This window comes from Macaca thibetana, chromosome 14, assembly GCF_024542745.1.
Source record: "Macaca thibetana thibetana isolate TM-01 chromosome 14, ASM2454274v1, whole genome shotgun sequence".
NCBI classification, from domain to species: Eukaryota; Metazoa; Chordata; class Mammalia; order Primates; family Cercopithecidae; genus Macaca; species Macaca thibetana.
In genome coordinates this window covers 66,557,243-66,572,861 of record NC_065591.1, presented here as the reverse complement: position 1 = coordinate 66,572,861, position 15,619 = coordinate 66,557,243, and the positions used below count along the sequence as shown (strand labels likewise).

The following is a 15,619-nucleotide window of genomic DNA, read 5'->3' as shown; positions in this document are numbered from 1 at the left end:
TTTCTTGGATCTTTAGTCCTACGGGCAAGGACTAAAGGCAAGACAAATTTTGGAGTAGAAGACTCACAGTAGAATATAATTAATGAGAAAGTTCAAGAGCTGTGAATAGCAGGCTAAAAAGGAATGTAATATTTATTCTACAGGCAAAGAAACAAGTGAAGAAACAAAAAAAGAAGGAAGTCAAGGGGACATTCCCAAAGTCAAAGATCAAGTAAGTACTCTGGAGACCTGAAACCAGGTCACCATATTCTTTAAGTTACTGATGTCTTCTCCGACAGCCATCATACCTAACATTTTCCAGCTGGCAAATTACATCATATCTAACATTTTCCAGCCAGCAATTTACTCATTCATTCCTTCATTTACCTCTCTAGCGGATGTGTGTGATTGGTCATGAGAGCGAGTTCCTGAAAGACATATTGACTGAATATAAATTTGTCCCCATCCATCCATCTGTCCATTAATCTTCCAAACATATTTTTAGTGAGTTGTAGGCTTTATACTACATGTTGGGATTACACAGCTGAATAAGGTAATTATAGGCCCCACAGCAGGTGAGAAGTTGATGAGGGGAGAGCAAACAATTATAATAAAGTCGTAAGTACTATGTTAGGTGAAGTATGCAGTGTTGTAGGAACACATAAGAAGAGCTTCCAACCCTTTGCAGGGAAGATCAGGGATCAGGAAACTCATAGTGCCCTGTGTTGGACCAACGGAGATACCAACATTCATTCATTTATTCCACAAATATTTATGGAATCTGTTATGTTAGGTGCTTTGTTAGGAATAAATTGATGACTACCACTGATATTGCCCTTTCCTAGGAAGGTTTTAGAGTCTAATTGACGCGGTGTGTGTGTAGCAGATATATGTATATATATCTTGGTCCTAGGAGTGCCATCATATCCTTCACTTGGCTCACACGTCTATTGCGTGCTTCCTATGAGCTAAGTCCCAAGGGTGGAAGAGAGACAGTGAAGTAGATGTGTTTCCAGACTTGGAAATCCATAGTCCATTGAAGGTACCCCTTCATGATCGTTAGTAATCTTATGAGGTCGGGCCATGCAATTAATACTGATGAAAGACTTTACAGCTTAGCAAAAGCAGCAGTTATTTCCACTGGCAGGTTCAGTGAGGGCTTTGTGGAAGGGTTGGCATCTGGGTGGAGTCTAGAAAGATGCTTTTTTTCTATCCATTCTGTCCATTATTACCTAATTTATTTCTTACTGCAATTCTCGGAGGCACAGAATTTTTATCGTCATTTTACATGTGAGGAATCTGAGGCACAAAGAGGTAAAGTTATTTACCCATGGTCACTCAGCTTGATAGTAGAAACTAGAGTCAAATTTAAAAGTTGTTTCCCTTCCTATTGCACCACTCTGTATTCATAGAATATTTGTCACTGCCAGGAAACCTTCTCTCAGCATGCCCCAATCTGAGCTTTCCACATTGCTTTTTTTTTTTTTTTTTTTTAATTGAACTCTTCCCAGACCCTTTGAATTGTGGTCTCATCTCACATACTTTTTGTGGCCTCCCTTCCCCTGGCCAGCGGCTTGCAGGTTCCCCAATCTCTACTACCTCAAATTGCATGAATCTATCTCAGCACATATTTGGAAATGCCTAGATCCCTTTAAGGACAAATTTTAAGAGCTTGAGGTTAAAGAAACTTAATCTTTGAGGTGGTCTTGGAGCTGAAACATAAAGGATGAGGTCAACCAGGTGAACAAGATGGAGAAGGGGGTTTTAGGCTGAAGGAACACCAAGAACAGAGGCAGGGAGGGCTACATGTGAATGATCTGTTTTGGGAGTGGAAGATGACACTGTGAGCCTGAATGGGTAAAACTAACTGGAGCTGGAAAGGTTAGGACATAGGACTCCAAGGACTTTCAAGAACAGGCTTAGGCATCTGGCCTTCATGTTTAGTGGGAACCCAGTCAGAAAACTGTTGTACTATTCTAGGTGGGAGATGATGAATGATTTAATGAAAACAGTAGAGATGGAGAAAAATAGACCACTGGAACAGTATTTCTGAGCTCAAATTGTCATGACTCAGTGACCTGTTAGATGTATGGGATAAGAAAAGAGGAGCTGGGACTAGTATGTTCACGTTGCATTAAGTGGTGCTGTGCATCTTCAAGACAAAAGGAAATGTGTGTTATTGAATTTGAAAATCCCAGTAGTCGGAGTTTGTTTTATTGAATGGGACTTATTGTTTAAATTTCCACACCATGAAAATAGAAGATCAGGCTGGGTGTGTTGGCTCATACCTGTAGTCTCAGCACTTTGGGAGGCCAAGGTGGGTGGATGGCTTGAGCCCAGGAGTTTGAGACCAGTCTGGGCAATATGGTGAAACCCTGTCCCTACAAAAAATACGAAAATTAGCCAGGCATGGTGGCGTGTGCCTATAGTCCCAGCTATTCAGGAGACTGAGGTAGAAGGATTGTTTGAGCCCAGGAGGTTGAGGCTACAATGAGCCGTGATTGTGCCACTGTACTGTAGCCTGGGTGACAAAGTGAGATGCTGTCTCAAAAGAAAAAAGAAAAGATCAATCAGAAAAAACAAATGTAGCCTGGAGTTGAATCTGGCTCTCAGGTGTTTGGTTTGGCCTGCACATTGTTTTAAAATGGCAAATTAGTTGCCAACCCTCAAATAGGAGATTTCATATATAAGGCAGACTTTCCTTGAAAAAAATGTGAAGATCTGGCAACGATGACTTAGGTTTCTGTATGGCAGCAATTGGTAAGAGCTGACTAGTTGCTGCCTCTATGAGCATGTGCACTCTCTCTCTCTCTGTGACACACACACACACACACACACACACACACCCTCCTTCTACTTTCTTCCCCTCGCCTCCAGCTTTCTTCACTCACTCACATGGCCTGCCCAACTCCTGTAACCATTTGTGTTTGCAAGTCCTGGGTAAAATGTAGGTTTTTCCAAGGTTTGACATCAGACTGTGGTGAACAATCTGTGAATGACAAATGGTAAGTGCAGTTGTGATTAGGGCTATCTATTCCTTTGAGGAACGGTTTTTATGCCTGTTTCTCTGAAGAGAATAATAATTTGATGAAGAAAAAACTGAGTCATACCCTAGTCAGAACTATATTCTCTTTCCAACTTTTTTGCATGTGCATGCATGCACGGGCACGCACACACACACACACACACACACACACACACCCCCCTAAAGAATTTCTGACTCACTGTAAATTGGTATTGGTGAGTCTCTGGGAGCCACCCCATAGCAGATAGAAAATGGAAGGTTATTTCTTTTGTGCTCTTTTTATTCTCTAGGTGTTAGGGAAGTGGAACACTCGGGATATTTGAGATCTGTCTCCCATCACAACTGTCCCTGAGGGAGCCTGCCCTCTCTCATCCTCAGTGAGGGAACCCCTCCCCTGGATGCTGAGTGCCCTTCTTCTTGCCTTCTCAGGGATGGCTTTGCAGGTCTGCCCATCTCTCTCCTGCATTGTCAGTCTTTCCTCCCCTACTGGCTCCTTCCTCTCAGGCTACAGATGTAGTCAAGCCTTTCTCATCCTATTAATAGCATAGTAATGGAAAATGAGCAGCATGAGTTAGCCATGTGCCAGATACTAAGGCATTTTCTCCTATAATCATCAAAACAGCCCTATGAAGTAGGTGCACTTATTGTCTACATTTCACAGAGGAAAAAGCCAAGGCATAGAAAAGTAACTTGCTCAAGGCCACAGAGCTAGTAAGTGGCATAGCTAGGATCTGAACCCATGCAATGAGCTTCTGGAATTTATTCTCGGTAGTGACTCTGTCCGCCAGGGCTAGGACTAGGGTGGAGGCCAAGTGCTGACACTGCATTTGCACAACTCTGAGAGAGAGCACATGTTCCCCTAGGTGTTCCTTAGGCACCTTCCCCCAGCACTGGCCCTGATATTCACCCATCTCTCAATTTTACCTTCCATCTCACTGCTGTCTTGCTTTTCTCCTCCTTTTCACAATCAAGCTTCTTGAAAAACTTGCTTATATTCACTTTTTGTATTCCCTCGCCTTCCATTCACTCTTTCATACGTAAAGTCGGGCTTTAACTCCACCCTTCTTCCAAAACTGACCTCCTGCTTTCTCATGGCCTATTTTCGGTCCTCACCTTGCCTGACTTCCCTACCTCTTTCCTAGAGTTTTCTCTTACCTTGGCTTACCTGGCAGCTCCCACTCTCCACCTCCCAGTTCTCCTACTTCTCTAAAATTATTTTCTTTTGTGGATCCTCCAGGGCCTTGTCCTCCTTTGTCCTCACATTTTTTTTTTTTTTTTTTTTTTTTTTAATATGGAGTCTCACTGTCACCCAGGCATGATCACGGCTCACTGCAGCCTGGACTCCTGGGCTTAAGCGATCCTCCCACTTCAGCCTCCTGAGTAGCTGGGACCACAGGCATGTACCACCATGCTGGCTAATTTTTTAAATTTTTTGTAGAGACAGGGTCTCACTGTGTTGCCTAGGCTGTGTCCACACATGAAATGCTCATACTTCTAATTGGTCTTGCTCCTCTTTTTCTTTTCTGTTCCTCCCTTTCTCATTTCTTTTTTTCTGTCCATCCTTCTTTTTTTAATTCTTTAGTTTATTAACATGAACTCTCATCAGCTTATCCCTGGATTGCTGCAATACTCCCCTAACTGCAATCCCAGTTGCCACTGGGTGCTGCTTTCACCTACTACTATTTTTGTCAGATCTCTCTTTCTAAAGCACAGCTTGGATTATGGTTCTGTCCAGCTCAGAAATTATCCATGGCTCCCAGTCACCTATAAGATGAAGCCTGAGCTCCTAGCCTGGTACCCCAAGCCCTTCAGGAGCAGGCACCATCCTTCCTATCCAACTTTATTGTTCAAGACTACCAAACATACATCCCTCTCCTTCTTGGGTCACATTGTTTCTTTACTGTGAACAACTATGCCCTCCTGTGGCCCTTACTGTTTGGAATGTTTATCCTTCTATCTATCAGAAAACTCAATTCATCCCTCAAATACTATTTATCCAGTTCAAGTCTCATTATTTGTACACTATTGTCTCTAAAATGTGAGCCCCTTCTTCTCCGAACTCTGTTAAAACAAAGAAAACATCTAGCAAAGACTTAATATGTATCAGGCACTGTCTTTCTCACTTATTTGTCTTTTAAGGTAGGTATTATAACCCCCATTTTGCAGGTGAGGAAACTGAAGTTCGGAGGAGTAGAGTAACTTGCCCAGTCACAGAGCAAGGAAAGACAGAGCCAGGATTCAAACCAAGTCTGTCTAAGCCCGAGGATCATGTTCTTTCTAGGGTTCCATTGGGTTAGGATTTATTTGAACTGAAAAACCCAGGGTCTTGTTTCCCTCTTCATATAAACAGCCAGCCCATTTCTGAAGCAAGGGCAGTGGGGCCTCCAGGTGTCAGAGGCAGGGTGTGTGCAGGGTGTGGTGGTCCTGGTGGGCTCACGAGCTGCACTGGAGTAAGAGTGCTCCGCTGTGTCTTTTCACTCTTCTGCTTCCTTGCTTTCCTTGCCTGGCGTTCAGGGAGATGGCCTCCTCAGGAATCTACAAGCTGGATGATGGGAAGCCTTACCTGAACAACTGCTTTCCAGCCAGAAACCTGCTTCGCGTGCCAGAGGAAGGTCAGGTGACTTCTCAAGTTGATACCTTTTCCTCATACCTAGCTCCTGCTTTAGACCACCTCACACCTACTTGTTCTTCTCCAACCCCTTCACTACTGTTCCCTGCTCTACCCAGTCCTTCCCCCTCCAGTCCTAGTAGCCTCCGTGGGACTTCTAAAGTGCACATTTAACCACAGTGCCCCTTCTGTTCAGTGACTTCTCATTGCTAACTCCTTTAACTGGCATTCTGTGTCATTCTGAGTTTAACCTGCTCTTACCCTCTGCGACAACCCATTTCCTCCTTTATGCTCTATTCTACGGTGCTCGCTTTTCACATAGCTTTTTTATTTGCCCTGAATGTTCCAGCCCTCATTCTTGTTAGCCAAACTCTTCCCATCACACAAATCCCAGCTTTCCTTCTACTTCCAATAAGCCATGTCTGACTACCCTAGTCCTCAGCACCCATCCTCTCGTGAGCTGTCTTCCTGTCTGTATTTCTTATTTGGTGAGTGATTATAGTCTGCCAAACTCCTAAATAAAATGGCTTAAATTTGACTCTGCTAGGTAGATTTTCAAGTATTTATCTAGTCAAAAAATTCCCCGGAGCAGGGAATTGCCGTAATAAGAACTCTATAGGTGGAACACTAAGTATGGGTTCTCTGGATTGGATTAGTTGCTTTGAAAGGGTAGGGCAAAGGAGAAGTACACCTTGTTTACTCCAGATGTTGTAACCTGTTGGTCACTCTGTAGATGGAATATTGGAAGAACCTTCTCTTCCTGCCTGTCCTTCCTGCTTCTCTACAGTGATTTTGTTTTTCACACAGAGACTTTCCCTGGCCACCTACCTATCAGACACCTTCAAATGGAGCTATCAGTGTGAACTCATAGTTTATCTCTTTGTCTCTCTCTCTTTCTCTCGCTCTCTCTCTCTGTCTCTCACACACACACAGACACACAAAGATGGATAGCTACAGAAATAAATATAGTTGTATATATCTATATGTCTTAGTGTACATATGTGTATTTCCCAGTCCACTGACAGCAATGACACCTCAGCAGCAAAAAGCATATGTAGTATCTACATCTTGGTTTCTAAATACCATTCTCCAATGAAAACAGCATGGGCTTCTTGGAGAAATAGCTGTTTGCAGGACTAGGGCAGAAAAAATACAAGTTGAGTTGGAGTATCTTGTGGTGCCAGAAGTAAAGAAGTGCTCAGAAAAATAATGGGGCATGTTGAAAGGACACAGCCGACTTGAAGGTGCTCCCAATCACCAAAGGTAGGACAGTTTGAGCAATGAAATAAATAATGGCAGAATTAGGTTGTAGACCATGGAACAACAAATATTCATGAGTCTACTAATATAAATGAATACTTGAATATGTAAATATGTGGGGGAAACAAAATAGCTCTTTCTTTTCTTTTTTTTGAGATGGAGTCTCTCTCTGTTGTCCAGGCTAGAGTGCAGCGGTGCAGTCTTGGCTCACTGCAACCTTCGCCTCCCTGGTTCAAGTGATTCTCCTGCCCCAGCCTCCTGAGTAGTTGGAATTACAGGCACTTGCCACCATGCCCAGCTAATTTTTGTATGTTCTATAGAGATGGGGTTTCACCATGATGGCCAGGCTGGTCTCGAACTCCTGACCGCAAGTGATCCACCTGCCTCGGCCTCCCAAAGTGCTAGGATTACAGGCATGAGCCACCACTCCCAGCCAGCTCTTTCTTATAGTAGAATTCCAACTAGAAAATGTAGAAGGAATGAGGGAAATAGAAAGTCACTATTCAAACACTACAGTAATAATTTTTGTAGGTAAGAACCATTATAGGATGTTGCATTAGAGTTCTTCAGAGAAACAGAACTGGTAGGAGATAAACAGGACTAGTAGGAGATAGGTAGGTGGGTAGACATATATATATATTTTTTTTTTTTTTGAGACAGAGTCTTGCTCTGTCGCCCAGGCTGGGGTGCAGTGGCCGGATCTCAGCTCACTGCAAGCTCCGCCTCCCGGGTTTAGACCATTCTCCTGCCTCAGCCTCCCAAGTAGCTGGGACTACAGGCGCCCGCCACCTCGCCCGGCTAGTTTTTTGTATTTTTTAGTAGAGACGGGGTTTCACCGTGTTAGCCAGGATGATCTCGATCTCCTGACCTCGTGATCCGCCCGTCTCGGCCTCCCAAAGTGCTGGGATTACAGGCTTGAGCCACTGTGCCCGGCCCATATTTTTTTTTTTTAAGGAATTGACTTTATGTGATTGTGGGGGATGCAAGTCTGAAATTTGTAGGGCAGGCTGGCAAGCTGGAAACCCCTGGGGAGGAGCTGAAGTTGTAGTGTTAAAGCAAAATTTCTTCTTCCTCTAGGAAACCTGTTTTGCTCTTAATGTCTTTCAATTCATTGGGTGAGGGCACCCACATTATCAAGGATAGTCTCTTTAAGTTAACATCAGCTTATTGTAAATACTAATTACATCTACAAAATACCATCACAGCAACACCTAGATTAGTGTTTGATTGAATAACTGCATATTATAGCTTAGCAAAGTTGACGCATAAAATTAACCATCATGGATACTAGAATAAGTGGGTAAAAGTATGATGAGAAACAGGATATTTACATAGTTTCTTTTTTCTCCTGTTGATCTCCTGACATGCTCTGAGCCTTCCTTTCTGGCCTTGTTAGGGATTTTGGCACCAACTCAGGCTGAGGTCCCTAGCAGTCAGGCACATGAAGATAGGATAAAGTAGAAGCAAAGTCCATGCCCCAGATGAGGGCAGCGCTGGGAAATGGGGTACCTGGAGTATCAGTCCCATAATGGAAATGGGAAATGGCTCATATGAGATACAGGACAGGGACTGCATCCAAGAAGCAGGATGGGCAGCAGTGCTGTATGAGCCGGGGCAAGTCCCTGAGGCAGGGATAGTGGGCTTTCCCAGAAGATAACCAGTGGTTAGAGGCACAAAGCTTGTTCCCACAGCACCCCTTATATTATTATTATACTATTGTATATAAGATGTTATGTATTATATTATTATGACTCCTTTGAGTTAGGGCTTCCTTTTTATTCATTCTCATACTCCCAGTTCCCAGCATAAAGTAGATGCTCAGAAAAGATAGGAATGGATGACTGTGTGGGCAGGGGCTATAGGACAGAGTTCATTCAGTCATTTGTTCAGCAACAGTCACAATGTGGTAAGCTCTGTGCAGACCTTGGGAATACTGAGATGAATGAGTCAGATAAAGTCCCTGCTATTCCAGAGCTTCCGCTCTAGAGAGGGAAACAATGAATAAGTGAACAAATAAAAGAATTACAGATTGCAATGAATACCATGCCATAAATAAACTGCTGGTGCAAGAAAGAACAGATTCCAAAATATGTTATGATTTTTGTTTGGTGGGCTTACTAGTGAACCTCATATTCTTTTTTTTTTTTTTTTTTTGAGACGGAGTCTCGCTCTGTAGCCCAGGCTGGAGTGCAGTGGCCGGATCTCAGCTCACTGCAAGCTCCGCCTCCCGGGTTCACGCCATTCTCCGGCCTCAGCCTCCCGAGTAGCTGGGACTACAGGCGCTGCCACCTCGCCCGGCTATTTTTTGTATTTCTTAGTAGAGACGGGGTTTCACCGTGTTAGCCAGGATGATCTCGATCTCCTGACCTCGTGATCCGCCCATCTCGGCCTCCCAAAGTGCTGGGATTACAGGCTTGAGCCACCGCGCCCGGCCGTGAACCTCATATTCTTTTTGCTTATGCACAATTTAAAATTCTTTCTACAGTAGACATTTATTATTAGGTTTTTTTTTTTTTAAACACAAACTGTCCTACATTTTCTTATTGTGAGTTTCTAACAGCATCTTTTCTGTACACTGATAGAGGTTTGAGAAGATGGAACCCTTGAATTGAGGTCACACATTAGGCATTACTCAAGAGATGACCAGTAGAAGAGTAACTGGCATGCATGAGAAAGAGCAATCAGCTCTACTGAGGGGCAAAAGGGAAGACTTCACAGAACAGGAAATACTTGATCTTAGTTTTTGAAGGAATAATAGAATTTGGAGATAAAAATGTGAAGGAAGGAATTGGGCAAGTCATTCCACCTCCTTTTGTCGCAGCCTTTTCATCTATAAAATAATGACAGTAACATGTTTTTCACTGGGTTTGGAGGTCAATTAAATGACATACCTAAGTAGATATCTCCCCTACCCCCAGCTGCAGTCCTGTGTCTGGTGCATGTTAGGTAATCAGGAGCTAGTTTGGGTTTTAGTATTATAAACAAAGTCTATAATTGCACTCGTTGTAACTTTGGAGTTTTCCCCTTTTCACTGTTCTAATTTTCCCAACAGGCCAAGGACACTGGTTAGTGGTTCAGAAAGGTAACCTCAAGAAGCAGCCCAGGGGTTTGGTTGGAGCACAAGCTGAACGTCGGGAAAGCCTGAAGGTGACTTCTTTTGAGTTCAGGGGGAAGAAAGGGTCTCGGCGGGAAAATCAGGTGGACCTTCCTGGACGTATCCTGGACCAGGCTTTTCTGGTGAGAGTAAATGCATCCTGGAGTGGCCGGCACATTAGCTAGGGTGCGGAGGAAGTAGGGAAGGATTTACCCTGCTCTGGCACAGCTACCCCCAGTCTACTCCAAACTATTAGAGTGATATTGGCAAATTGAATACAGCCAGGATAATGAAGGGACCCAAAAGTTTCTTGACATGTGAAGCTTTCTTGACAGCTACCTAGTAAGATAGGTATTGGCATCCCTTTTGTGTTGTTGCCATTGGGCAGTTGGGAAAACTGAGGCTCCAAGAGGTAATTTGCCTTGGCTGAGGTTCCACAGCTAGTAAATGGCTGATCCAGGATTAGAACTCTGGTCTACTGACTCCAAAGCCTGTACTTTTACATTATATGAGGTAAAAACTCTTACTAAGTTGGAGAGGCAAAGGAGCAGGTCAGGGGAAACAGTCAATTGAAAATTGCATTCCAGCACCTAGTAGGGTTGAGAGATTCCTGCTCTGCTCATTGGGGCGATCTCTACAGGATCGAGTGAGACTGGGGAGATCCTGCTCTCCCACAGCCTTTGTCCTTTGACTTTAGTGTCTGGCTGAAAGCTAGGGGAGCTCACCAGATACTACTTAGTGCCCGGGGCAGGCTTTACAAAGAGGACTGGGGTGGCTGTGTTGGAAACCAGCCAGGTAGTTTCACGTCTGCTCTGAGAAATGCCTCGGTGGCTTTGCTAAGAAGGATGTATTTTGTAAATCAATATTAATGTGCCGTCCAGTTCTTATAGCTCCCTAAGAACTCCCTGGCTGCCTGCTTTGTTTCCAGATTCTGCTGTGGTTCCCAAGAGATGGGTGTTTGCATAGATCAGATGTTGAAAGAGACCTTTGTTGGTTTCATCTCACTTCAAGTGGGTAGTATAAGCTTTTTGCAGTCCTGTGGAATGAGTTTCATTATTATGTCCACTTCTCATTGGGAATGAGGAGGACTGAAATAATAATACTGAGAAGGGGCAGAAACACTTCCCATAGTGGCCTTTTTTTCTTCCATTGTTTCCAAATACTTATACATTCCCACATTCAATAAATATGACTTTTGCCACTGTGGGAGGCAGGAGCAATAGGGATGTTTCTCAGAGTTATGGGGTATCCACTCTGCCTATTGGATGGTTCCACTTGAATGTTTCATTGACAGTTGAATTACAGCACCAATGCTCCTACTCCAAATCCCAAAACAGATCTCTTTTCCAGTATCTACTTTACTGTCTCTGTTGGCACTACTATCTACCCCATCGCCAAGCCAGTACCTGAGGTTTTCCTTGACATTTGCCTCTCCCACACTGCCCCCACCCCAACTTTTACCAAGTCCTGGCACTTTTACAAAATAGTTTTCAAATCTGTTTTCTCGTCTCGACTGTCATGACCCTCATCTGGGCCACCATCATCTCTTATTGGACTAATTCAAACGTTTTCTATCTGTTGTGAGCCAATTAGGATGCTTTTATTTCACCTAAAAAGCCAGAGGCATTGTTTAGGGTAGATTAGTTTACTGGATTAATGATGTCTTGCAAGGCTTGGGTTCCTTCTGTCTTTCTACTGTGCCATTTTACATGTTACCTTGTCCTCTTGGACTGATTGCCTTCATGATCCTGAGATGGCTGCAGCAATTCTGGTCATCACATACAGAAGATAACATCCTGAAGTAGAGAAGGGATTGCTACTGTCTAATGTCTTTTCAGAAGGGATTGTTACTGTCTAATGTCTTTTCAGAAGTAAGAAAATGCTTTCCAAAGCCGGTCCCCCTCCCCAACACCAAGCAACCAGTATCTCATTATCTAGACCTATGTCACATGCCCAAACAGTTATGAGTTAGGGGAATGAGACCTCCATGATTGGTTTATACAGATCAAGACTTACTGCCTGGAGCTGTGGCTTAAGAACATTCCATTTGGAGAAATGTGAATAACACTGGTGTTCTTTAATAAGGAAGGAGTAGTGGTTATTAGGAAAGTAATTAACCAATCTGGTACATTGGTCTTTCCCCTTCCTCTCCTGTCTTCTCATCTACGTGATGTAATCTGTCTGATATGTCTATGTGTAGCTGACGTTACAATTTTTATAAAATTACTATCAGCCCCCTACTAAAAATCTGCTTTCCATTTGTTGTAGGATAAAATCCACGCTCCTTTGTAGAGCCAGCGTGGACTCATGATCTAATGGCCATCTCACTAACCTTATCTTGTTTTTCATCCTCTCAGAAGCACCTTGCTTTTTCCTGCCTTGGTAGACTTCATAATCCCTACTACCCACTTTCATGAGACCTATTTAGCTCTTAGGTCTCTGAAATATTACTTCCTCAAGTAAATATTTCCTCATTCAGACTGAGGTTAGGACCTCCTGTTATATCTCTTATAGCATCTTGAATTTCTCCTTTTAAATATTTATCATATTTATAAATACATACTTGCTACTTGGCTTCCCATGACACTGTAAGCTCTATGAGGTTACGGAATGTCTCTGCTTTTTCTTCATTGTCTTCCCAATGCCTTTTAGTGCCTAAACATAGTGGGTACCATAAATAAATAATTAGCAAAAAAAGAATGAGGTTTGATTAAATATAAATGGAAGCTCCAAAGCTAAAATTTACCTCTAACTTTTAAATTATGTCAGGTGACATATGGTAGTCAAAAGTGCGTAGCGTTTAGTGATTACAGATTTGGATTAGTAAGATCTGTCACTTGCTAACTGTGGTACCATTTTTTGGCAAGGCACATTACCTCTTTTAACCTTGTTTTTCTCATTAAAAAGGGGAGATAATCTTACTTATGTCAAAGGGCTTAGTTAGGATTAGAAGGAAGTTTGTTAATGTATTCAGCAAAGCATATGGCCCAATTTAGTGTTTGGTAAATATTTGGTGAATGAATGGATGAATAATGAATGAATGAATGAACAAGCAAACAAATTATGACAAGTACAAAAGATTGCCCAAAAAGAGAAGGCTGAACGATAATAGATTAAACTTTGTAGGGGCCTTAAGAGCCAACTCTTTGTATTATGTTCCAGCTAAAGCACCACTGTGTGAGGAAGCCATCAGATCTGTGCACTGTTAATGTCAGTGGCCTGAAGTTCTCCAAGGTGAGGTCTGCCAGCAAAGATGTGATTGGGGTGAGCCAGACTTGAGATGGTGCACCTGTCTGTTGTAGTTTGTCTCTTGCACCTCCAGAGTCCATAGGGACTGGAAATCTGGTCACATAGAAGGAGGGAGAGGAGGGTCAGACAAGGATTTATTGGGTAGAAACAATATTCAGACACAAACTTTTGCTACAAATTTTATATTGTCCTTGTCCCATTTGACATGAATTAAAGAAAGTTGCCTTATGGGCCAGGCACGGTGGCTCACATCTGTAATCCCAGCACTTTGGGAGGCCGAGGCAGGTGGATCATGAGGTCAGGAGCTCAAGACCAGCCTGGCCAAGATGGTGAAACCCCATCTCTACTAAAAATACAAAAAATTAGCTGGGCATGGTGGCGGGTGCCTGTAATCTCAGCTACTCGGGAGGCTGGGGCAGAGAATTGCTTGAATCCTGGAGGCGGAGGTTGCAGTGAGCCAAGATCGTGCCGGTGCACTCTAGCCTGGGTGACAGAGCGAGACTCTGTCTCAAAAAAAAAAGAAAATTGCCTTATGAAACTGGTTTCGAATTTGCCATGTAATTTTGTGGGTACATAATTCATTGTGTGACACTGAGTTCCCATCACAAGAGCCTACAAAAGACATTTCTTAAGTTTCAATGCCAGGGATTGTAATGGTTTTCCCAAGAAGCTGGTTCATTCCTAACTTACAGGTGCTGTGACTCATGCAATGAATCATGTTTCTTTCTTTGTGTTGGCTTATAGGCAGCTTGGAGCCATATTTGTTACCCACCATTAGCCAGTGTGTATACGGGATATTATAACATACATCTTTGGCATGTAGGCTTTCGTGGCATACCAAGAGAGATTACTTGTATAAACCATAGAGTAGAGGCTCTAACCCACAGAATGGCCAAGTTTGTGGTAGAGCAGACTGCTCCTTTAACAGGGTTCTGCTTCACTTCATTTAGTACTCATGTTTTCAGAATTGAGTTACTTCGGGACAGGTTAGCGATAGAAATATATTCCTCTTGTGGCTAAGAGGCCGTCCATTCTAGGCCAGCACATGGTCCTGGAGATTATAATATATAGTTCACATATAACAGTGAGACAAAGTCGTAGAAGAAGATTTCAGAGGTCTCTGTCAATTCAGCTTGTGAGGGCTACAACATGGCTGGCCAAAGCTCAGTCCCCTCATTGGATACCATCTGTTCTTCTTTTACTTATTCACTCACCTGCTCACCAAACATTACTGAGGCCTGGTGTGTCTCTGTGCTATTTGCTGGAGGGTATAGAGGTGGCTCAGACACTGCCTACCCTCTGGAGCATATAGTCCAGTAGGTAGGGAGGAGGCTGGGCTTAGATGGATATGGAGTTAGACGGGACTAGCTAATGCAGCCAATGAGAGAAACACGAGAGTGCTGAATATGACCTCAGAGGACAGGCCCCTGACTCAGCCTTACACAGGAAACACACCCTGGAGAGGGTGGTAGCTTAGCTGAGACCCACGGGATGAGTGGATGCTTGCTAGCTTTGTGGTTAAACCATAAAGGAAAATGTCTGTGAAATTTAATTAAAAATATCTATCTAACAAAAGTTACCATAAACAAAGGTAAAAGATAAGCTGAGGCTAGGATAAGATATTAGCAAGTAATATAACCAAAAGGTATTAGGATCCAGAATATGTCAAGAGCTCCTACAAAACAATAGGAAAAAAGAGAAACCCAGTAGAAAAATAGACAATAGATAAATATGTTAGTATACAGAAGAGGAACTTGAAAGGCCAGCAAATACAGGAAAAGATATTCAGCCTCATAAGTAATCAGGAAAATGCAGTGCCTTTTTATAATAATCAGACTGGAAAAAATTAAAGTTTTATAATGCCAGTTGCAAGGATTTAAAGAAATAGAACTTCTCATACACTGCAGGTAGGACTATAAATTGTTTTAACTACTTTTGAGAACAATGTGGTACCATCTCATAAAGCTGTGTATTCCCCACAGCTTGATAGGAGTATATCATTAAAGAAACTCTTATGATGAGGAGGTGTGTATTAGAATATTAATTACATCATTGTTTGTAATAAAATTTGGAAACAGACTAAATGGGAATGAATAAACTTGCAATATATTCAAACAATGGAATATTGTACAGGAATTAAAATGGTTGAACTGGGGCCAGGCGTGGTGGCTCATGCCTGTAATCCTAGCAATTTGGGAGGCTGAGGTAGGAGGATCACTTGAGGTCAGGAGTTTGAGACCAGCCTGGCCAACATGGTGAAACCTTGTCCCTACTAAAAATACAAAAATTAGCCGGGCATGGTGGCAGACACCTGTAATCCCACCTACTTGGGAGGCTGAGGCCGGAGAATTGCTTGAACCCAGGAGGTGAGGTTGCAGTGAGCCAAGATTGCACCATTGCACTC

The 15,619-nt window shown here is 43.0% G+C and overlaps 2 protein-coding genes across 5 annotated transcripts in view; one reads left to right on the top strand and one right to left on the bottom strand.

The window, feature by feature from the left end:
- Window positions 1-15,619, bottom strand: part of RPS3 (ribosomal protein S3) — a 735,956-nt gene that overhangs the window by 471,418 nt on the left and 248,919 nt on the right. The window lies entirely within an intron of this gene.
- XRRA1 (X-ray radiation resistance associated 1) overlaps window positions 1-15,619 on the top strand; it is a 110,101-nt gene that overhangs the window by 4,596 nt on the left and 89,886 nt on the right. For all 3 annotated transcript variants that reach the window (XM_050756128.1, XM_050756127.1, XM_050756126.1), the window contains exons 2-5: window positions 144-211; window positions 5,519-5,616; window positions 9,925-10,109; window positions 13,129-13,200. In XM_050756128.1, the coding sequence (XP_050612085.1) occupies window positions 5,523-5,616; window positions 9,925-10,109; window positions 13,129-13,200 (351 nt within the window). In that variant the 5' untranslated portion in view covers window positions 144-211; window positions 5,519-5,522. The remainder of the gene's footprint in view (window positions 1-143; window positions 212-5,518; window positions 5,617-9,924; window positions 10,110-13,128; window positions 13,201-15,619) is intronic.